This window comes from Sus scrofa, chromosome 9 (assembly GCF_000003025.6).
Source record: "Sus scrofa isolate TJ Tabasco breed Duroc chromosome 9, Sscrofa11.1, whole genome shotgun sequence".
In the NCBI taxonomy this organism is placed as follows: domain Eukaryota; kingdom Metazoa; phylum Chordata; class Mammalia; order Artiodactyla; family Suidae; genus Sus; species Sus scrofa.
This window is the reverse complement of record NC_010451.4, coordinates 89,154,424-89,179,590: the sequence shown is the minus strand read 5'-3', so window position 1 is coordinate 89,179,590 and position 25,167 is coordinate 89,154,424. Positions and strand designations below refer to the sequence as shown.

The window sequence follows — 25,167 nt, the reverse complement described above, 5'->3', positions numbered from 1 at the left end:
GGATTTAAATATAACAGATTGACCTTACATTTATTTTCAGTATTTTAAGCTCCTATTTATTTATGTTATTGTGTTACCCAGTTCAGTGTTATGCTACATTTTTTAGAGTGCTCCATCCTGATCACAGACATAAATTCAATGGCCTATTGTTTTGTTGATTAAAATAATGATTTATTCTAATTGTTAATTACTTAGTACAGCAAATAAGTATTTTATATTTATGGACTAATTTTTTTATGTTGAAAGTTTTCAGAACCATTTAGAATGTTGTTGGTAAATGCCTTATCTTATTGATATTGGAACACATTCGTGCTAACACACCCAGTTAGCAAGTCCCTTTGAGCTTATAAGAATCAAAGATGCTCTTAGATTAGAGGGCATTGTGGAGAGGACATTAGAAAGTTAGGAAATAAAACAGTCTGCAACCGGTGAGCAAGGTTTTATGAACTGGAAGACCACTAGGGATGTAACAGGAGCTCTGGCCACATGGTGGCAATTCTTGGAGTTGTTCCCTTAGGAGAGCTACTCAAGGCCTCCTGCAGTGGGATCTTCAGGGGCATTGCCCACTGATTACTCTGCATGTATTCATTGAGAGTGTGGACTCCCAAGCAAGATTCTTGGGCTTTGGCTCCTGGCTCTTTTACTTCCTAGGTGAATGTTATTAGGTAAGTAAATTTATCTCTGCATGTCTCTGTTTCCCTACTGCAACATGGAGACAATAATATCAACTATCCCACAGCACTGTTGTGCAGTTAGAGGAGAAAACAGATGTAAAATACTTAGAACACTCCCTGGCACCAAGTGTGCCTAGTAATTTTTAGCTGTTATTGGTTACTGTAAATTTAAGTTTATCTACATTAGGCAATCTCTTTTACACTTCTGCCAGATTTCTCTTGTTTTCAGTCTGTTTTCTGTTATCTAATTTTACTCACAATGATTTAAAGTATTAAAAGTAAATTTCTTGACTTTATTCTAAATCATAACTAAGCAGACTTGATTTTCTTCATAAATTAAAATATGATTAAAGGAACGTTTGTATTCCACATATTTTGTAAGTGCTATTTTTAACTTGGACATCCAACCTAATCCAAAGAAACTTCCTTATTTTCTTGTCTCTCTTTCACGATTACATGTCATTTTCAGTCACATTATGTCTCTTTGGTTAAGTTTAATTGGAATGCTCATTTTGGTTACTGTTTAAATACTAGAAGATATATTTTGGAATAATACATGTCTTAATATTGTCTTATAAAAGCTTGCAATAGATAAGTAGCTGAGATAGTGATAGAATTTTAAAGAGCAATTTGTCAGTGTCTTATTAGTTCTTATAATAGCAAATTATTAGCCTCTGTTAAAATAACAATTTCTTGGTAATTCAGGTTCATATTTTCCTTTTCTTAGAGAGGATGGATACTATCTATCCCCTGTAGTCCCACCAGGAGGTTGAAGAGAAATGTGTTGTATTGTTTAGAAATCTGGAATAGGGAACAAAAGGGAATATTGAAAATATTTTCAATCCAATAGAAGGAAGAGAGAAATAAACACAAAAAGTAAATACAACATTAGGTGGTAGAAATAAAAGTCATGACTTTAAGTGATTGTAAAATAATAGAACTCAACTATTTAAAGATGGATATTAATAATCAATGTGAATTTTTAAAAATCTAGCTATTTGCTCTTTATGGTGGCATACCTCATAACCAACCAAAAGAGGTTAACTAAAGAGATAGAAAAAGATGTCAGATGAATACTGTATTTCTTTGAATTTAAAACTCCAACCATTTTAAGACGTACCCTTATTTTATGTAATACCAAAAAACAAAAGCCATCTAAATTTTGACATCAATTGCATATGCCCTTTTGATTTCAGAGGTTTATTTTTTTGGCTCAACTCATGGCATATGGAGGTTACAGGCTAGGGGTCAAATTGGAGCTGTAGCCACCGGCCTACACCACAGCCACAGCAATGCCAGATCTGAGCTGTATCTGCAAAGCTTACGGCAGCTTACGGCACAGCTTACAGCAGCACTGGGTCCTTAATCTGCTGAGCATGGCCAGGGATCGAACCTGAGTCCTCATAGGTACAGGTCAGATTTGTTTCTGCTGAACCACGATGGGAACTCCCTGATCGGAGATTTTAAGCTGTAAAAAATATCTTAAAATTATAAACTACAATAGTGAAAAGTATGTCGGTATGACAATGTTAGTATCACAGAAAATTTAATTTATGTCAAAAAATGTGTAGACATAAGAGAAACACTAGAGAAGAATAAAGAGAAAATCCATTAGGAAAACATAACCTTTACATGTTTGCAGTTTTAATAGTAAAGCTCTTAGCTCTGTGAAGCAAAAATTGATAGAATTTTTAATAATAATAATGATAAAAAAGAAAAAAGAAAAAGAAAAAAAATTTGATAGAATTACAAGAAAATCTGACAACTTTAAAACTATAGCTGAAAATTTTATCACACCTCCCACCAAAACTTTTAAGTCAAATAGGTATAAAATAATTATAAGAATAGAGTATACTTGAACAATTTAGTTTAAGAACTTCATCTAATAAATATAGAGGGATAGAGGGATTTCATGCATATTTGTAATTTGTTCTTTTTTTTAATTGTATATTTTATGTTATTATGGCTACTCTTGCAGTTTATGGAAGTTCGTGGGCCAGGGATTGAATATGAATTGCAGAGGCCAACACCAGATCCTTTAGCCTACTGTGCTGGGCCAGGGATCAAACCTGTGCCTCTGCAGTGACCTGAGCCATGGCAATTGGATTCTTAACCCACTGTGCCATGGTGGGAACTTCGTAACTTTTTAAATTTCAGACATTCTGTGATTGTGTATTTACAAATTTTGTTCATTTGTTTGCTTGCTTTTTAGAGATGCACCCGCAGCACTGGAAGTTCCCAGGCTAGGGGTACAATCAAAGCTGCAGCTGCTGACCTAGGCCACACCTACATCACAGTTCACAGCAACACTGGACCCTTAACCCACTGAATGAGGCCAGAGATTGAAGCCTCATCCTCCTGGATACTGGTTAGGTTTGTTATCACTGAACAACAACGGGAACTCCCTTTACAGATTTTTAAACGAGAAAAATAACAATGAATCATCTATCAACCAAAACCCTCAAATTCATTTCTGTAAATGTAACAAAAAGCTACTGAAACAAACACACTTAGTACCAGTAGCTTAAAAATTCCTATCTCTTCTATTTATACTATCTTGATTGTGAAATGACTGCTTATTATTCTGATGTTCTACTAGTTGAATTTGAAATGAAACTAGGTTGTCTCAGAGTTCCCTGATGGCCCAACAGGTTAAGGATCAGACATTGTCACTGGGTTGAATCTGAACTTCTTGGATTGCTATTGTAGTGCAGGTTCGATTCCTGACTTAGGAACTTCTACATGCTGCAGGCACAGCCAAAAAAGAAAGAAACTAATTTTTCTCAAATATTCCTTAGCTGAAAATATTCCTTTAAGGGAAATAAACTTTTTTTTCCTAGAGAAACATTGCCAATAGGTCATAATGAGAGATTCACATGTTAATTTTGTTTATTAAAAACTAGGAAGCTTTTACTGGGAAAATGTTAACCAGGGAGATGTTTTTTGGGATATTCCTGTGTCTGTCTGTCTGTCTGTCTGTCTGTGTGTACGTAGTGAGCTAGAAAATGCCACCTAGAGCATAAGAAAACTCTTTTGGCCTAAGCAGAACCAAGACATATACTAAAAACAGGCTTTTTTTATTATCTTAATAGCTAAAAGTAGATTTTATAATTCTAAGAGAAAGATTTTATAATTCTAAGAGAAAGAAAAGACAGATACATGAACTCCAGCAAAACATGCTAAAAGAGAGAGTATTTGTCCTTAAAGCCTAAAGCAGAACTGGTCTTAGATGTGATCCCCAGGCTATACCAGGAAGGCCCATGCCACTTACAGGGTAGAGAGAGTCCCACATTTTCCCTGTATCACCCTGAAATCCCACGATTAGCACCATGTTCCTTTAAACATTTTTGCCCCAGAAGGGTTGCCTTGTAAGGATGGCATCTTGAGCTGCCATGTATTTTATGAGGTCCAGTACTATGTTGGTATAAAACAAAACAAAATGAAATATATTCTTATCACCTTATAATTGTGATTCAGTGGCTCTCAGTGTTCATTGTACACTGGAATCTCCTGGGACCTCTTTATATAAATAATGTTACCGGGGTTCCACCCTAGGCTTTTGGGATAGGTTCTGGACTTCCGTATTCTTGTTATTTATTTATTTATTTATTTATTTATTTATCTATCTATCTATCTTTTTTTTTTTTTTAGGTCTGCACCACGGCATACGGAAGTTCCTAGGCTAGGGGTTAAATCAGAGCTGTAGCCACCAGTCTATGCCACAGCCACAAGGATGCCAAATCCAAGCCTCATCCGCAACCTACACCACAGCTCATAGCAATGCCAGATCCTTAAGTAGGCCAGGGATCGAACTGAGTAGGGCCAGGGATCAAACCTACAACCTCATGGTTACTAGTTGGATTTGTTTCTGCTGCACCACAACAGGAACTCCTGGACTTCAGTATTTTTTAAAAGTTCCATAGTTGATGATGCAGAAGAATTGTTGAGGACCACCATTTTACATTAAACTGGTTAGGGCAACCAGCCAGGGGGCAGAAACAAGACCAGTACAGAGCTTCAGAACAGCAGGCCAGGAGGACCCCAGCCTGGCACTGGGTGGTGCTGTGGGCACAACTCTGAGCCTCCTTCTGGTTTCCCCAACTGAACACAAGGAACCCTCCAGCTCCCACAGAGCAGTCAGGGTCTCAGTAGAGGGAAACACAACCCCCTACCTTGGGTATTCCACCTGCTTTAAATGAAAGGAGAGATGGAGAGGAAGGGAAGAACGAATTCCTCTGGAAAGGTTCTAAGTTCTTTTGGGTTACTAAGTGCGAGGGTTCAATTTTTTAGTCTGCTTTAATGAAATAAAAAGGACAGCGATGGACAACTGTATCCATCTTATATGGATGGTTTCCTTTGTATTTAACTTGCTATTTCTATTAGAATTTTGTATGAGAAAATAGAACACTTATTACACTCATTAGGGTATAAGTACATGGTCCCTTTCATGTGGGACCATGTGCTTATACCCTAATACTGTAATTACAGAGACAACTGTCTTGGGTTCCTTAGACTGACACATTTTAGTTTCAAAAATGGAACAGTCCTGGGCAAACTTAGTCCTATCTACCCAATAGATAGTTGGTCTCCCTACCTATAACCCACATGTTCTCTTTAGCAGCTGTGTTTTCAGGCCTTTAAGTAGGACATAACACCTCTTTTATTCACTATAAATTCCTTTTCTTTATGGGTAGGAAATATGGTTATTCATGAAGAGTTATAGGAGAACTAGAAGTAGGGTTGACAATGCATGGCCTTCAGTTGTTTCACTGAAAATATTCTCATTAGTTGCATCTTCTAGTTTCCCATTTCCCTTTAAGGCTGTAGTCTCCTGCAGCCCAACCCCAAACCTTTCAGTTGGTTTCCTTTCTCACACAGGAAAATTTTGGTCTCTCTTAGCTTCTTTCTTAAGACTTCTCGTACACTCCATCATTACTTGAAACTGTCTTCAAATAAGTGAATTTTAAGATGTAATTGTCTCTCAGAAAGGAAATGATCTGGTTTCCAGTATTTAGAGAACAGCAAAGCATTACTAATAACAAAACCATTTCTTGTTCTGCTAAATAATATGTGTATATATTTCTTGTGACTATTCTCTCTACTTTATCCATTCATCTATGTACTATCCAACTCCCTACCAATCTGACTATATATATCTTTACATATGAGCAGATACTGTTATTTTTCAATTTTTTACTTTGATAAACAGTTCATACTTTGCAAACAATTCTCACTTTACAAAATTGACAAATAAAAATACTCTGATTCCCTGAAACATTAAAAATTAGATGTGATAAATTGTTGAGAATTTAAGGGAAACTCCTGCTTTGAACATTGGATGATAAGGCATAATGAACACTTCCTTTCTTTAATCTTATCAGTTCTATCAAACTTCACCCACATGCTTATTCTCACAGCAATTATTAGTATATAAACACTCTGTTATCATTTAATAGCAACTGAACATTCATATTGTCTCGATCAAGAAGGTAGACTTGTCAGATATGATTCACACCAGCATTTCTAAGTTCAAACCCAGGAAGACTATGGGTGTACTTAAAATGTGTGTCAGAGGGTGTTTTTCTTCTGGCAAAGAATTTGGTGACTCTTATAGTTAATTCAACCCAGTAACAGTGGGGTAAGTCTTGACTGAAAAACATTAGATTTAGTTGTGAAAGGACTGAGAAAATCTAGTTAGAAAACAAAACAGTAATTTTTCAATTACCGTCTTTAGAGAGGTAAAAAGATTATCTTTAATGATCTTTTAATCAGAATGATTAAACAATCACATGATAAATAGCACTAAACTTCCTCAGTGCTTTTTCTGCTTCCTCTTTTCCAATATACCTTAAGTATCTTTGTCAGTAGCCACTCACTACTCATGCTGAGAGCAAGAGAATTGGCACAGATAAGAATAAAATAAAAATGTTAAGAACTCTCATTTTCATCAGTGATTGGTATTAATTGGGGATTTATGGTATTTATTTAATCTTTACAATGACTTATAGAAAGCTTTATTGAGATGTAAATCACATACCATTAACAAACTATTTAAAGCAGATATTTTTATAATCTATTGTTGAGAAAGTATGCTCAGACCAATGAATTCACTTATAAGCTTTGCTTCGAACCCATTTCTGTTTAATTTCAAGGCCTACATTCTTTCTATATTTTTTCTTTCTGGCAGGAGTAATACAAATACTTGTTAAAATGTTCTATGAAGAATGGCAAATAGGAGGGGATTCCCAAGACACAACTGGACAGCAGTCATTTTTTCCCTTAGGCAGCAAAGTCAGAGTCTAAGGCCATCTGAGTGAAAGAAAATTCTAGAATGTGCCCAGTTGGAGAAATTATTTCTCTATGCACAGGAGCAATAGGAGGGAAGAACCAGAGGAAGAGAAAGAGAATCACCTGGTCCTTCTACTTTTTATACAGTATTTAATTTGACTATTAAAGCAGCACTATGAAGAATAGGGCTCATTAATAAAAACAACAATAGTAATAATATTACTATTCCTTATTTTTTACAGGTAATAAACAAGGTCACAAAATGTTTAGTAATTTTCCCAAGTTTATATCCAGGGGTCTGAAACAAGAGAATTCTAACTCTAAAACCAGAATTCTCTGTACTTTGCCAAAATGCATTTACATAAGAAAAAACAAACACTGATGATAGGGGAAAACCAGTGAGCTCTCAGGATGTCAAGTGTTCTATAAAGTGGTGGAGTTTTAGGGGTTCCTGTTGTGGCTCAGCAGGTGAAGGACCTGATTATTGTCTCTGTGAGGATGATGGTTCAATCCCTTGTCTGCCTAGGTGGGTTAAGGATCCCATGTTGCCATGGGTGTGGAGTAGGCCTTAGCTTGAGCTCCAGTTCAACCCTTGGCCTGGAACTTCCATAATGCTGCAGGTGTTACCAAAAAAATAGTGGTGGAGTTTTGCAGGGCTTATAAGAAAACAAATACAGAATTAGGCTCAGGGTCCTGGAAAGAGCCTGCTAAATGAGGGTCCTACAAGTTCAGCTTTATTAGTCATGGGGTAAATCTGACTCTAGTTCTTCCCCTTCTGAATCAGTAAGTGACCTTTGTGTCTTTTGAAAAATACAAGCCAGAAAACTTCTCTTGCATATAATGATGCAAAAAAAAAAAAAAAAAAGACTCAAGGTCACTTATGACAGCCAAAGTCATATCCAAAAACTTGCTTAACAGTTCAACTTGTTCAATTATCTACCAATTCTCCGCCAGAGTCACTTTTTTTTTAAAACTTTTACTGAAGAAAAATGTATACTTACTTGTTGTTTAAATGCATTATGATGATCAAGTATTTGCAAACATTCTGAAATTCATTTTTTAAAAAAGAAGAGGAGGGAGATAGACAGACACTGTGTGTGTGTGTGCATGTGCACACGTGTGTACACATACATCCACACACACAAATCCATCCTTAAAATGAACATACTACAGGGAATTCAAATTAACAAATGTCTATTGATCATCAGTTATATATGCCTTGGTCAATAGTGAAAGATGGATGATTTATGATGAATGTTTATCAGAAGTCCATAATACTCTCTTACTCATTTTTTGAGTGTTAATTGCATAGTTCTGCTCTGTGAGTTGAAAGGCAAGATGCTGCAAGAATGATATAAAGTCAGCATGAGTAGAACCAACCTTGCCAGGGACTTGATTTTCTCTTGTCTTGGCCAAATGTCACATCTAAAAAGTCGTTGTGTGGACTTCTGGAAGAGAACATAGGCAAAACATTCTCTGACATCAACCTTACAAATGTTTTCTCAGGTCAGTCTCCCAAAGCAACAGAAATAAAGGCAAAAATAAACCAATGGAACCTAATCAAACCGACGAGCTTTTGCACAGCAAAGGAAACCAAAAAGAAAACAAAAAGATAACTTACAGAATGGGAGAAAATAGTTTCAAATGATGCAACTGACAAGGGCTTAATCTCTAAAATACACAAACAATTTATACAACACAACAGCAAAAAATCAACCACCCAATGGAAAAATGGGCAAAAGACCTGAAAAGACATTTCTCCAAGGAAAATATACAGATGGTCAACAAGCACATGAAAAAATGCTCAACTTCCCTGGTAATTAGAGAAATGCAAATCAAAACTACCGTGAGATATCACCTCATACCAGTCAGAATGGCCATCATTAAGACGTCCACAAATAACAAGTGCTGGAGAGGGTGTGGAGAAAAGGGAACCCTCCTGCACTGTTGGTGGAAATGTAAGCTGGTACAATCACTATGAAGAACAGTATGGAGATACCTTAGAAATCTATACATAGAACTACCATATGACCCAGCAATCCCACTCTTGGGTGTACAGCCCAACAAAACTTTCCTTGAAAAAGACACGTGCACCCGCATTTCATTGCAACACTATTCACAATAGCTAAGACATGAGAACAACCCAAATGTCCATCGACAGATGATTGGATTCGGAAGATGTGGTATATATACACAATGGAATACTACTCAGCCATAAAAAGAACGACATAATGCCATTTGCAGCAACATGCATGGAACTAGAGACTCTCATACTGAGTGAAGTAAGTCAGAAAGAGAAAGACAAAAACCACATATCACTTATAACTGGAATCTAATATATGGCACAAATGAACCTTTCCACAGAAAAGAAAATGATGGACTTGGAGAATAGACTTGTGGTTGCCAAGGGGGAGGGGAAGGGATTAGGATGGATTGGAAGCTTGGGGTTAATAAATGCAGACTATTGCCTTGGGAATGGATTAGCAATGAGATCCAGCTGTGTAGCACTGGGAACTGTGTCTGGTCACTTATGATGGAGCATGATAATGTGAGAAAAAAGAATGTATATATGTATGTGTAACTGGTCACCATGCTATACAGTAGAAAATTTACAGAACACTATATACCACCTATAATGGATAAAAAAATCATATAAGAAAATAAAAAAATAAAAAATAATAAATAAAAGACCCCCCCCAAAAAAAAAAGTCATTTTTCGTAGGAGGTACAATGCTAGGGCAATGTGAGGCTGGGACCACTTTATTTCACTCTCATTGAGTTAAACTTTTTATCATTTTTGCTTTAAATTCTTAAAATATAAGCCATTATTACTTTGACATTATATAGCATATGAATTTTAAAAGATCTCATTTTTTGGTCTTCCAGAATTCAGGAAATGTTTAGAAACATTCTCATACCCTCCTTCTTATGGAGTTCAAATCAGGAGGTGACAGTTTGATTCCTGAACCTATCAGTGATGAACCTGCTACCCTGAGCACCTCATATAACCTCTCTGCAGCTCAGTTTTATCATCTGCAAAATGAGCATTCTTTGTCTAACATAATGCTTTTCTCTTATCGTCATGGTCACTTATAATTGCAGTCACATTGAGTTTGGAGGCTAACGGCTGCCTACTTCATGAGCCAGGACTGCTTCATAATTTGTAGTACCCAAGGCAAAATGAAAATGTGGGATCCCTTGTTCAAACATAGTAAGTATTTCAAGATATCAACAGTTGAGCGTTAGACCAACATGAGGCCCTTCTGATAAAAAAGCCCTGTGTGACAGCATGTCACACATACACCCTTCTTTTGGGCCCTGCTGTGAACTTTGGAAAGATCTCCTGGGACTGAGATTGAAGCTTAATGCTACTCTCTACCAACAAGCCCAGGCATAGTCTTAAACTCACTTCCTTTGGAAGGGAAGATCTGACCCATGGGTAGGAAGCATAGTGTAGGGTTCAAAGTCTTGTCTCTAGAATTTGGTTATCCTAAGTTCAAACAATGGCTCTGCCGCCTAGTACCTATATAATCTTGGGCAAATATGGAGTTCCCGTCGTGGTTCAGTGGGTTAACAAACCCAGCTAGCATCCATGAGGACACAGGTTAGATCCCTGGTCTCTCTCAGTGGGTTAAGGATCTGGCGTTGCCATGAGCTGTGGTGTAGGTCGCAGACACAGCTTGGGTCCTGCATTGCTATGGCTGTGGCAAAGGCTGGCGGCTACAGCTCCGATTCCACCCTTAGCCTGGGAATCTCCATATGCCATGGCTGTGGCTCTAAAGTAGACAAAAAGACAATAAATAAATAAATAAAATTGGGCAAATAACTCTGTAAGCCTAATTACCTTACATTTAGAACCAGCTTTATAGAGTTTTGAAAGTTATAAATGAGAAAATTCATGCACAGCACTAGGAATGTAGCAAGCTCTCTATAAATAATAGCTTTTATGATGGATTTTTAAATTATTTTTCAGGCCTGACATATTCCTTTTGTGTACTGTTTACAGTCCTTTACATTTTCCCTTTCAGACTATGGTTTCTGGGAAGGTTTCTTGGCTACATCATTAAACTGAACATGAAACAATTTCCAATCTGCTGTTTCTCTGTTTCTGATTTCTGCTCACTAATATGATGTTATCCTACACAGTTATTGTAATTTTCCCAAACTCTTGCTCTGCTGGTAATGGGAGGGTGATAAGATAAAAAGAATGTGATCGGCATCTTGACATAGTGATATTAACAAGACATTGTATTGATGGATACTTTGAATTACTACAGTTGGAGGCATCATAGAAATTATTGTGTACTTCTAATACTGCTTAGAGCACTAGGGTTCCTGCAGGCCCTCCCTAGAGAATCTTACAAAGCCACTTTTGTTGGGAAAAGTGACTACTGATATTTTTGCTGTCAGGTCTTTTAAATCTTTGGCCGCATTGACCAGAGGTAACAAACTATTTGAAAACTATTGGTAAAGGTATATACACTACCAATCAGAGAGTGTGCATAGCCCATCAGAAGGTGCCCTGGGAGTCACATCCAGTGAGGCCATACGTACATGGCAATACCATGGAAATGTCCAGTGAAATCATACCAGGTGAGTATTATCTACTGATTATAGTTCCTTTGTTTTCCACTCAGGGTTTTTATACTAGTTGTATTTACCAGAGGACAAAAAATTATTTGTGTAGGTTTGGCTTTTGAGGCGTAAAGTCCATCAGTCCAGTAATTGCCCTTCTGACATTTTAGCATTTGCTGTTACCTGTAAGAGTTATAGCCTATGTGGAAGTATTTTTAATATCATATAGGTCAAGAATTAAATGCAGTACAGATGATAGAAACACAGGAATCTGAGGTATTCAGGGACTAGTTGAAAAATATTTTGAACATACTGGGTGACTGAATACAAAAATTTTCACTGTATGATGATTATTGTAAATATAATGACTGTAAATGAACACATCTTAAAGGGAATTTTTTAAAATTTGGGGGCCGCACCTGTAGCACATGGAAGTTCCCAGGCTAGGGGTCTAATTGGAACTATAGCCGCCAGCCTACTCCACAGCCACAGCAACACCGGATCCGAGCCACGTCTGCGACCTACATCACACCTCATGGTGACGCCAGATCCTTAACCCACTGAGCGAGGCCAGGGATCAAACCCAAAACCTCATGTTTCCCACTCAGATTCATTTCCACTGTGCCATGACAGGAACTCCTACTTTTTTTTTTTTTGTCTTTAAAAGGGAAATTATTTTGAATAATATTGTTTTCCTGGTTACTCTTTTGCAAACACTCCCTCCCTCCCCCAAAAAATCTTTGCTCTTTTGACAAGTTATACAGTTGGCAAATATTCCCGGTTCCATAAGACTTAGTTTAAACTGTAAAATGAATAGAGATCAAAACTTTCTTTGTTGGTTCTTGGAGTTCACTGGTGGTACAATGGATTAAGGATCTAGCATTGTCGCTGCTATTGCATGGGTTTGATCCCTGGCAAGGAACTTCCTCATGCCATGGGCATGGCCCATAAAAAGCTTTATTAATATATTCTTTAAGAAATAAAATGATGGATCCTGTAGAATCAGATTGTGTTTTAAAAGGCACCTTGAGAGAAAAACATGTTCTCAATTAAATGGGCAGTAGATTGCTCTTTTCCCACTTACTCATTCCAACAAAGACTGACTCATGCTTCTTTAGACAAAGTTTAAAAAATTCCCATTTTGGACACCAGTTGAAATTTAATATAAAGTTTAAGTGGAAGAAAACATGGGGAATTAATAAATGGGACTAGTGCTCTTTGCACCTGTGTAAACATGCACTGCCTTCCAAAGGTCAGCATCATGGTCCTTCCAATTAAGGGCTTTTCCATTATATTGCCTCTCCCTGTATTTATAGGAAAAAAAAAATCCAGATTTAGGACAGAGTCCTTATGAGGGGTGTGTGTGTGTGTGTGTGTGTGTGTGTGTGTATGTGTGTGTGTGTGTGCAAAAAGACTGGGAGAAGGAAGATTTGTTGGGTGATGGTGGGAATAGCCAGAGGGGAGGGAGAAATCTATTTAGGAAAGAAGTTAACATGATGGGTTTTAGAATGTGTCTCTCAAGATTTGCTCCCCAGAACCACAGCATCACATCACTTTCTTAGAAATGCAAATTTTTGGGTGGGACCCCAGATCTTCTAGATCAGAAACATTGGAATAGGTCCAGCAAACTGTTTTGTTTGGTGTTTGTTCAGACTCTCCAGGGGTTTTGATGTGATTGAATTTTAGAACCACTGGTTTAAATGACAGTGAAGATCTGCTTGCTGATTAAAGAGGCTACTACACGAAGAATTCCAGCTAATGACAACCTTGTTCCTTTGTTTCTGAGATGCTATGATCCTCGGGGCATAGCTGCATAAGGTATCATTCCTGGTTCATGTATAGTTGAGAACTTCTGACTATATTCTACTAAGATGTAACTTTTTTACATCAAGGGTTATTTGCCTCAAAAGAATCCTGGGTATAAATTGTTCCTTTCTGCTATTTTCTCCACAACAAATTACAGAATTTAGGTAGGTTTCTGTCTAAACTGGTTTTCCATTTAAAATTTACTTTATCTTTTTGAAATAGACTTTTTATTTAAATATTTTTTTCTTATTTTAATTTGATTTGCTTATTTTTTCAGAAGAATGTGAACTTAGTTTTCCTATTTCCACATTTTGGCTACCTACAGTGTACTAAGGACTTTAGTCTTGGACATAATATTTGAAAAAATTTACCACAGAATTTTGAGGGTCTGCCAGGAAACTTGAAGTTCAGTGCAAACTGCATAGTGCATAATTCTACTTTTTCACCCAGTCTTTTCATGTAGTTTCACCTATTGGAGAAAATTTTGCTATTGCACCATTTGATCTTTTTATGCGATAATTTTTGCATTTTTTATCCACTGTGTTTGGAAAACATGACCCTCTCCTCCCTTGCTTTCCCTTTCTTTTTCTTTTCTTTTCCTTCCTCCCCTTTCCTCTCTTTCTCTCCCCTCTTCTCTCTAATTTTATACATATTTTTTCCTCTTTTTTTTTTCCTTAGGGCCACACCCATGGCATATGAAAGTTCTCAGGCTAGGGGTCAAATCAGAGCTACAGCTGCCGGCCCACACCACAGCCACACCAGATCTGAGCTGTGTCTGTGACAGCTCACGGCAATGCCAGATTCTAAACCCACCGAGAGAGACCAGGGATCGAACCCGTGTCCTCATGGATTCTAGTTGGGTTCATTACTGCTGCATCACCACAAGAACTCCCTATTATTTCTCTTTTATACAAGAAAAGGTTTTTGATTTCTTTAAAAAAAAACTTTTTGAAATAAAATGTCAATAACTTGAAAGACATGTAATGCAAAAAAAGACAAGCCACAGGTGACGGAGGTATGGTTAGCAGATGAAGGAGAATAATAAATAAGGTTTAGCCTGATTGGAAATTGGAACTGGAAAGTAGGATAGTCTTTCAGAATGTACTGTTGGGAACCTTGAGTCAGAGAAGAGGTATGTGGAAGATGAGATATGGTCGGCTATATGGGCAGGCTGAAATGTGCATGAGTAATTATGGCTGGTCAGTCACTCACTAGCTATTTGACCTTGTTAAGTTACTTATGTCCCATTGTTGAGATTTCATTTTTGTACCCAAAGAAGTCAATTTAATATACCTATTTTTCAGTGTTGTCATAGCATTCAGAGAAAACATACTTGTAAAGAAGGCTGAGGTTTAGCAATGTCCTATCTACAGTTAGTACATATGGATGCTTTCAGCTGTAATTCATCTGTTTCCTTAGTGTCATGGTAGTTCCATCACATTAAAACACCACAATTTTTTATCCATTCATATGGCAAAGTATATTTTGATTGATTCTAGTTTTTTGTATATATTGTCATAAATATTCTTATATGTCTCTTCTGATGCACACACGCAAGATTTTACTACAACACATAACTGGGATTTGAATTGCTGGGTATTCAGCTGTAACGATCTTTGCTAGACAGTACCAGATCAGTTTCTAAATTGACACTTTAACTAAGAGTGTATAAAAGTTCCCTTTGCTCCTCATCTTTGCCAATAATTAGTGTTGCCAGATTTTAAAACTTTTGCAAATTTGATGATTGGGAGTTGTAACTCATGTGGTCTCATTTAGCATTTCCTTGATTACTAGTAAATTGAGCATATTTTATATATTTAGGGATCATTTGTGTTTATGTGAGAAGTGCCTGTTCTCTTTTCGAATTTTTCAATAATGTTTTCATTTTGCTTATTGATTTGTAGGAGTCTTTGATATATTTTGGAATCTGATCCTTTTTTCTTTTTTAGTCATATGTAATGAAAATATCTTGTCCCAGTTTTTGACTTGTGTTTTTACTTTTTGTAAACAATATCCTTTGTGGAGTTCCTCTTGTGGTACCACAGAAATGAAAAATGCAGTCAGTAACCATGAGGTTTAGGGTTCAATCCCTGGCCTCGCTCAGTGGATTAAGGATCTGGCATTGTCATGAGCTCTGGCTCAGATCCCGCGTTGCTGTGGCTGTGGCCTCTGCCGGTGGCTACAGCTCCGATTCAACCCCTCTCCTGGGAACCTCCATATCCCTCGGGTGTGGCCCTAAAAAATAAAAACAAAAAATAAAAAAACAGAACAATATCCTTTGATGTATATGATTTCTCCTTTTTTTTTTTTTTTTTTTTTGTCTTTTTGCCATTTCTTGGGCCGCTCCCACAGCATATGGAGGTTCCCAGGCTAGGGGTCTAATCGGAGCTGTAGCTGCCAGTCTATGCCAGAGCCACAGCAACGCAGGATCCGAGCCACATCTGCAACTTACACCACAGCTCACAAGGCAACGCCGGATTGTTAACCCGCTGAACAAGGCCAGGGATCGAACCCACAACCTCATGGTTCCTAGTCGGATTTGTTAACCATTGCGCCACAACGGGAACTCCAACTTTTTTTTTTTTTTTTTTTTTTTTTTTTTTTTTTTTTTTTTTTCCGGCTGCACTGGAGGCGTATGGACGTTCCCAGGCCAGGGATTGAATCTGAGCCACAGCTGTGACCTACGCTGCAGCTGTGGAAACAGCAGATCCTTTAACCCACGGTGCCGGACCAGGGATTGAACCCACACCTCTGCAGCTACCCAAGCCACTGCAGTCAGATTCTTAACCCACTGTGCCACCGCAGGAACTCCTCATTCTTTTTTTTTATGTTTTGCATTTTGTTTGTCCTTTGCTTAAGAAATTCTGTTTCTAGAAAGCATAAAGATTATTCTGTTGACTCTATTTTTAAGTTTTAAATTTTTCTTTTCAGTCTTTAAATCTCTTAGAATAGATTTTTGTATAATCAATGTTATTTTTTTCAGCATAGACAACCAATTGTGCTATAACTCTTTGTTGAATAATCCATTTCCACACTGCTCTGCCTGGCTACCTCTGTTATATATTAAGTTTCATTTGAGGGTGGATCTATTTCTGGGGGTATTGTGTTTCCTTAGTCTATTTCTGTTCCAAATCCACATTGTCTTACTTAGCGCATATTTATAATAAATACTAATGCACACATCACTTCTATCATGTTCCTCTTCTGGATTGTCTTATATAGCAGCTCTTTTCTTTTCTACATAAATTTTCAACTGGCCTGAGTTTCAAACATATGCTATTTTTCTTGAATTAAATGTGCAAAAGGATTTGGGGAGAAATTCCAGTTTCGTGATTTTTAGTCTTCTAATTACCAACAGGGAATGTCTATTTATTGAAGTTTAAAATTACTATTATTTTTGTTATCCTTTGGATTTTCACTATTTCTTTTTTATAGGATCACTAATGCATTTCTAATTTTATTTGTTGGTATTAATCCAGGATCTGATGTTTTTCAATGGAGCACTAATACTTTAGGATATCTAGTCCAGCATCCTACCATAAGTAGAGGACCTATAAAGAGTATTTATATGAAACTTTCTGCTTTAAACATGTGGATTACTTTGAGTTTTGTTTCTATGCCAAGCTGCTTATATATTCTTACAAGAAATATGGTATGTAAATATTATGTATTTACTCTTTACTCTGTAGGTGGAATAATGTTAACCAGAGAAAAAGCCCCTTTTTCTTCAGAGGAATTTCACAAAGTAGATCTGAAGGAAATTTGACATGGAAGCCCAAAAATCCTCAAAGAATTGCAGTATTACAGGTACAGGTACAAGAATTTATAACAATTGTAATTTTTTCTTCTATCATCAATAACTACTGGAGGACTTCCTCTGAAAATTGCTACTGAAGATTAAAATAATTATAAAATCCCATCTTTATCACAGAAATATTTACACTATCATTAAAAAGATGAGCAAAATAAAATAATCAACCAAAAGATTATAATAAATATTATGACACAAAAACTCATTATTAAATGAGTCCTATATTCAGTAAATATAATGAATTTTGGGATTGAAGAGATCTCAGTAGGTTGAATGGGCTAATACATCCTAATGGAATATAAAATAATTGATTGGCAGATAAAAAGTAAGTTTTAAGAGAGTTAAATGGAGCTAGGTTTGAAGAAAAGTATAAAGATAAAAGCAATGCAACTTTTATTTTTCAAAATACATCTAATTTTTTAATATATCACACTTAAAACTCATTTAATCAGTATAGTTCTCTATATACTAAGAAAAAAAACTTAAAGCTTACTTGAATTCATTTTTGTTTAGCTTTCATTTTCTCTAAAGCAGCAAAACCTCCATAGTGTCCATGGAATCTTATTAATATTTATTGCAAAGTGACCAAGTATAAATTGCTGTAAACATAAAAAATTCAATATTTTTTCAATATATATAAATTCATTATAGTTCATACAGAAATATTTTAGTATGTTGCTGATTCTTAAAATACTTTCCAAAGAATGGTATGTTTCCTTCATAGTGGTAATAATCTTGTTTTTTTGGCATTTTAAACTTGAAAAAGCTCAATGAATTCCTTCAAGTAGTAAATCTAAAGGTGGTCTATTTTTCCAGTGTTTATGTTCATGAAACATTCATTTTTCATAAAAAATTCAGTGTTATTAAAATTTACCAATATGAAGTTACTGGAAAATAAGAAATGCTTGATTATCTAGTTGGGCATATTATTTTTTTAATTATTTTAGCTCTTCACAGATATATTTTATATTTTTCACACATTGAATATTATCAGAAAAAAATATCAAACGCACAATCTAAAGGTAATGAGCCCCGCTAGTCAATGTTTAGAAATATCTGGATAATTGACTGAATTATTCTGTTTGTTTACAGGTATTTTTTTCATGAAAAGGAAATATAAGTCAATTAAGGCATAAGTGTATGTAATCTGGATCATTTTTAAGAAGATATATTCAATAATTATTATCTAAATTGCTAAAAATTTATTTGGTTATAAGTCATAATATCTTACTATAAAGTAACATTACCGATGGTCAGAATAAACTGGTAGAACTATTACTCTTTACTCATAACATGAAAATTATACCAAATTTAGTATTAATTTTATAGTATTTATTAGACTGGAAATCAGAAAGCAAACAAAGACTCTTGAATTCTTAATCTATAATACAAATTAATCTTTGTTGTCTCTCAGAATGCCACTTCAAGTTGTTTTGCTTTGTTTTTGTTTAAATAACAAGAATTTCCAGACCCAAGTTTGCCTCTCGATTGGCCAGATGATTTCACGCTTCGTGGCAATAAAGCTGCTAATGCTACAAATCCATTCTGGAATGAACTGTCTGTTTCTAACCCATTTTTGGATGATATAACTCAGCTAAGAAATAATCAGAAGAGAAATAATATTTCCATCTTGAAGGAAGATCCTTTACTTTTTTTCAGAGAAATAGAAACTGGAAATTCTTTTGATTCCTCTGGTGATGAACTTAATGTGCATCAGTTGCTGAGGCAGTCTTCCTCAAGGAAATGTGGAAGATCTAAAAGTGTTTCAGAACTTTTGGACATTTTAGATGACACAGCACGTGCCCATCAAAATGGACAAAATTCTGACCAGATCCTAGAACAAGACTTAGAATGGCTTCAAAATGATCGAGAGGCTTATAAAATGGCTTGGTTAAGTCAACGCCAGCTGGCCCGCTCCTGTCTGGATTTAAAGACAATTAATCAGAGTCCTGGGTGGGCCCAAACACAAGTTGCAGAGACCACAATAGTTTGCAAATTAAACCATCAAGGGGGGTCAGTACAGTTACCTGAATCAGATATCACTGTTCATGTTCCCCAAGGTCATGTAGCTGTAGGAGAATTCCAAGAGTTATCTCTAAGGGCTTTTCTAGATCCCCCACAAGTACTGAACCATGATCTTTCATGCACTGTAAGCCCACTGTTGGAAATCATGCTAGGTAACCTTAACACAATGGAAGCTATTTTGCTAGAGATAAAAATCGGGGCTGAAGTAAAAAAGGATCCTTTCAGCCAAGTCATGACAGAAATAGTGTGTTTACACAGCCTAGATAAAGAAGGCCCTTTCAAGGTATTGAACAACTGCTACATTTACAAAGACACCATCCAAGTCAAGCTAGTAGACTTGAGCCAGGTGATGTATCTAGTGATTGCTGCACAAACTAAAGGTATTCAGTCACCTGCTATGACCATTTGGGATTATATCCACAAAACCACCTCAATTGGAATTTATGGCCCCAAATATATCCACCCCAGTTTCACTGCTGTTTTTACAGTTTGTGGACACAGTTATATGCCAGGAAAGCTTACAATTTCTGATATTAAGAAGGGTGGGAAAAATATGTCTCCAGTTGTATTTCAGCTCTGGGGGAAACATTCCTTCTTACTTGAAAAGCCACAAGATTTAAATATTTCTGTCTTTTCATGTGATCCTGATTTTGAAGTGAAGGTAGAAGGAAAAAGGAAAGAAATTAAACAAAAGCAGTTGCGATCAGGTCAAGTAGTTCATCAGCAATTTTCATTCTCTTTAGTTGACTCCAGAGAAATGCACTTGTTTGTTTTCCGTGTTCAGGTGGAGCCTCCCAATGGTAGACCAGTTACACAGTTCTTTATTACTACTCCTGATCCAGCCCCAAACCTAAAAAGGCTCTCAGATCTGCCAAGTGATTGGCAGAAGGAAAAAGAAATAAAGTCTACTCCTTTACTACCAACAGTGCATGTTAAATATCCCACATTTCAAGACAAAAAATTGAACTTTACAAACTATGGGATAACCCTGAAGACAGTGCTAAGACAAAGCAAGATTGACTACTTACTTGAATATTTCAAAGGGGACAGAGTAGCTCTTCTTGGAGAAGGTAAAGTAAAAGCCATTGGACAGTCCAAAGTGAAAGAATGGTATGTGGGAGTCCTGAGAGGTAAGATTGGACTTGTGCATTGTAAAAATATCAAGGTGATTGCAAAGGAACAAGTAATGTCTACATCGGATACTGTCTTCACAACCTGGAATCTTCTTGAACAAATTGCTCTGCCTTTTAAAAAACTGACTTATATCTACTCAGTTGTATTGACCTTGGTGTCAGAAAAAGTTAATGATTGGAAAGTTTTAGCTGATGTCCTGGGTTACTCACATCTGGTGCTGGAAGATTTTGATCGAATACAAGCAGACAAAGAATCAGAAAAAGTTTCTTATGTTGTGAAGAAGTTAAAGGAAGATTGTCATACAGATAGAAATACCAGGAAGTTTCTTTATGAACTTGTTGTGGTGAGTATTGCTTGATCACATTGATTTATTTACCGTAAAGAACTTTATTAACTTGGCAAGATTTATAAGTAAACATAAGAGAGTAGTTTAAGAAGTCTCAGCAGTCCCATATAAATTGAAGTCACTTTACAGCAGTTATAGAGCTTTGCCTACCAGATCATGTAATTGGTTTCTAAGGTTTGACATTCAATTGTGATTTCCCCAGAACCTAGGCCCCCAAGGATCATCCTTTAATGGAAAATTAAAGATTCAGTTTGTGCTAGAACATAACAGTTAAGAGATCCCTTGTTTTACCCTCTCAAATATTTAGATAGCTCTTCAAATATCAGAGAAACTCCAGTAACATGAAAGTAGATGAGAACAAACTGAAACAAAACTAGTTAACTTGAGCATTGCTATAGGTTCACTTTTTAGTTTTTTTTTTTTTTTTTAGACATATCACCAATGTCCTTAACTTTAACAATTTAAGATTCTTCTGTTTGCAATGCATTGCACTTCAGAAATGATATCGCTAATTGTCTTCTTAATCTTCAGGATCTCTTTTATTTCAACATAGCATTCATCCCCATTTTAGGCTCAGTAGAGAGTTATAAAAAAGATGAAGCACTCTTTTGCCTTAAATGTGGACATTCAGTATTTTGTAAAAGTTAAAAAAAAATCAAGAGGACATTTCTAAAAATGGCTAAAATGTGAATGTATAAATAATAACAGTGATAGCTATCAGTCTTCTATGGTCTCCATGTGTTTGACACTGTGCTGAACTCTGTACACACTATCTCATTAGCCATTTAAACAACTCTATGGTATAAGTATATTTAGTATTTTCATCTTACAAATAGAGGGAACTGAGTTTTGGGAGGTTGGGCAATTTGTTCAAGGTCTGACAGTCGGTTAGTACCAGATATGGATTTGAAAGCTTTTTGGTTCCAAAGCCATGCTTAAAACCACTATGGTCTCCCAAAACAAAGTTATGAACATGTCTGCGTGTGTATAAAAATATTCGTTTAAGTATGTGTGCTGATGTGTGTACTAAATATTATAACTGTGTAAAACTGGTGCCCTGTAAGAGATGAGTGGTTCATATAGATGAGGCAGGCTCATGGACAGGAGCAAAGTTTTAATCATAGTGCAGAAGGAGGAAAGAAATTTTGGGAGAGGAATTTATTCTGTGGCATTAACAATAATTCATATAATAAAGAACTATATATATATCAAACAATTCCTCTCCAATTATTTTTAGGATTCTACAGTGACCCTGGGAGGGGTTGAATTTTTAAAGCCCAATATCTGATAAGTGGGTAGTTTTATGATGGTGTGCTGCAATCTAACAATCTGAGCCATTTATAGTTATTGGCTGACCTACCTGGTTGAAGCTGCACATGCATTTTGCAATAGCTCATTATCTTTCATAGCTCATGCTCAGCATGGACTCATGTAAATTTGAATTGAAAATTGTTTTGGTTCCCTTAGTGGCAAAAAAGGGTTATATTGGCCAAATGATCTGAGAGTTTAAGCCTGGCTACACCGGCACCATATTGGTGTGTGATAATTGTTTTCTTTTCTTTTCTTTTTTGTCTTTTTGTCATTTCTTGGGCCGCTCCCGCGGCATATGGAGGTTCCCAGGCTAGGGGTCAAATCGGAGCTGTAGCCACCAGCCTACACCATAGCCACAGCAATGCATGGATCCAAGCCGTGTCTGCAACCTACACCACAGCTCACAGCAACGCCAGATCCCTAACCCACTGAGCAAAGCCAGGGATTGAACCTGCAACCTCATGGTTCCTAGGTGGATTCATTAACCACTGAGCCACAACGGGAACTCGCGGTGCATGATAATTATTTGAGTAGCTTTGGTAATGAACCAGCCTGTGCTGGTGGAGAGCTCATTCGAGGAAGTAGTTCCTCAGTGCAGGCTTCAGGATTTCTTCAGGATTTCTTAATGGAAGGTGCTGAGGTCTGGCTATCTGACCAGAGGTCGATAAAGCATACTGTATAGTGACTACCTCTTGATTTATTTTTAAAGTGTACATTTTTCTTGGATTGTGTACTATTTTGGGGTGGCTGGAAAGGAGTTTATAAAGATTATGGGTTCCAAACCCCTTAGTCATCTCTAGACATTAAGACTGGCTGTCCTTGTATAACTCGAAACTTGATGCTTTAAGTATTTCATCATCTGATTCAACTTTCGTAATGATTATAGGCATTTGGATGGGGTGGTATTACCATTGTATCCATTTTAAAAGTCATTAAGCAGAGATATTTTGTGATTTATTTAAAGTCCTGGAGTTCCCACTGTGTCACAACAGAAACAAATCCGACTAGGAACCATGAGGTTGTGGGTTGGATCCCTCGCCAAGCTCACTGGGTTAAGGGTCTGGCGTTGCTGTGGCTCTGGTGTAGGCCGGCAGCTACAGCTCTGATTCGACCCCTGGCCTGGGAACCTCCATACGCTGTGGGTGCGGCCCTAAAAAAAAAGCAAATAAATAAATAACTAAATAAATCCTGTTATTTGTAGAGTTGAAGTTTAAACTCAAGATTTTTTAACTCTTAAGTGCAGGTTTTTTTTTTTTTTTTTCCTTTAAAACAAGGAACTAGAATAAGCTATACCCACTCCACAGTTTACTAAAAGCACCTTCACAGGTGTGCTGGCTCAGCAGTGCTTCTCCCTGAGGTCATAACTCTACACCCTAAATTTATGGATACTTATAGTCTATGTATAGAGTCCATGAGTAATTCTTCCAATGCTTCCATGAGAATGAACACTCTGTGGACTTTAATAGTTGCCTCACTTGGTCATTCATTTTTACTCAATGTTTCATAATGACAAATAAAACTTTTAAGTGCCATTAAATGATGAAGGGCTACCAAACCTGTTTATTTGAACAGAGAACAGCTATAGATCAATCTAATCTCATACTTTAAAAATATACTCAAGGCAAAAGAGAAACTCATAGTTTGTTGAAACATGCATAGCGACTGACAAAGCTCAGATGCTTAATTAAAGAAGAAAGAATCTGAAGGCTTTTTTATTTTGCATTGTTGAAACCTAAGTGTTTTGTTTTATGGCTGCACCTGTGGCACAGGGCAGTTCCCAGGCCAGGGATTCCCAAATCAGCTGCAGCAACACCAAATCCTTTAACCTACTGTGCCTGGCCAGAGACTGAACCTGTGCCTCTGCAGCAACCTAAGCTGCTGCAGTTGGATTCTTAACCTGTGCACCACAGTGGGAACTCTGAAACTAAATGTTTAATATAGATTATAATACCTTGTTTGAGTTAAATTTGGTGATGAAGGGAGAGAGTTAATTTTTTTTAAGTCATAAATATCAATAGCTTTGTTCAAGGTTGTCAGAGGGTCTCATTTTCATATAATACTCATGATTCTGGGAAGTTTTAGATCACATTTTGATAACAAAATATTAGAATAAACATTTACCAGCACCTGTGTACTCATTCTATAAAAATCCCATATCCAGTCATCTGGTAAGGAAAGTAATTATTGTTTGTAGAGTGAGTAATCCTCCCTGTGTTGATACATTATTAACTACTAGGACCTCAGGGTATATTTGGAAGTGGCTAGTTCAACTTTCTCCTAGTGTAATTAAGGATATTAAGAAACATCTTAGTTAAGTGGTTTACCCAGGGCGCTGTAATTAGCTACTTAGTTAGTCCTAAAAGTCCCATAATTCTGATCTAGTAGTGTCTTGGGTACTTTACATGTTGGATTTGCTTAAAAGTAAGTTAACTCTGTAAATATTAGAAAATTCAAATATATGTGCAGTTAAAAAAAATAGGCCAGTTCTGGAATATGCAACAACAAATTTAATTTATAGAAAAAAGCTCAAATTAATTGCTTTTAATTATGACATGCAGTTGTTATTGCAGGCTCTGCTGAAGATTGATTGCCAGGGGTTAGTAGCACATCTCATCCAAGAGGCTGTTATTCTGACTTCAGCTGTCAAGCTTGGAAAAGGCTGGAGGGAACTGGCTGAAAAGTTAGTAAGACTCACAAAGCGACAGATAGAGGCATATGAAACTCCTCACCAAGGAAAAGCGGGAGATGTTACCACAGAGGTAAGATTTCTGTTTGTCTAAATAGTGAAAAAATGCAGATGGAGTACATCAAGTGCAGTCAAATGTGCACCACATATGTGCATTGATTGAGGGAGTATCCTAGAGGATCCACTAACTGCAGTCAATGCACCTGTAACTCTTGATTATATTCAAAACATATACACATCACCCTTTAAAGGTATTTATTACTTTAAAATATATTTCTGTTTCTCCTAGTGAATTGCATATTAACATGGTCTTTGATCAAATAAGTTGACCGAATTAAATAAGCAGTTGGCAATGCAGGGCTCTAAGAACTTGAAGCAGAGAATAGATAAACTGAAAAGAGGAGTTGGGAACAGGAACATGATAATAAGTATTGTTCAGGCTCAGGTATAGACTTAATCATTTGTGATATATAATGTTTTGTGACAAAAAGCGTTGAGAGAGTAAATGGTG

General features: G+C 36.5%; 1 protein-coding gene across 1 annotated transcript in view; it reads left to right on the top strand.

Moving 5' to 3' along the window:
• Positions 1 to 25,167, top strand: part of MACC1 (MACC1, MET transcriptional regulator) — a 211,211-nt gene that overhangs the window by 162,591 nt on the left and 23,453 nt on the right. The window contains 4 exon segments of the mRNA XM_021063417.1: positions 17,033 to 17,103; positions 17,106 to 17,150; positions 18,615 to 20,656; positions 24,541 to 24,729. Of these exon segments, the coding sequence (XP_020919076.1) occupies positions 17,033 to 17,103; positions 17,106 to 17,150; positions 18,615 to 20,656; positions 24,541 to 24,729 (2,347 nt within the window).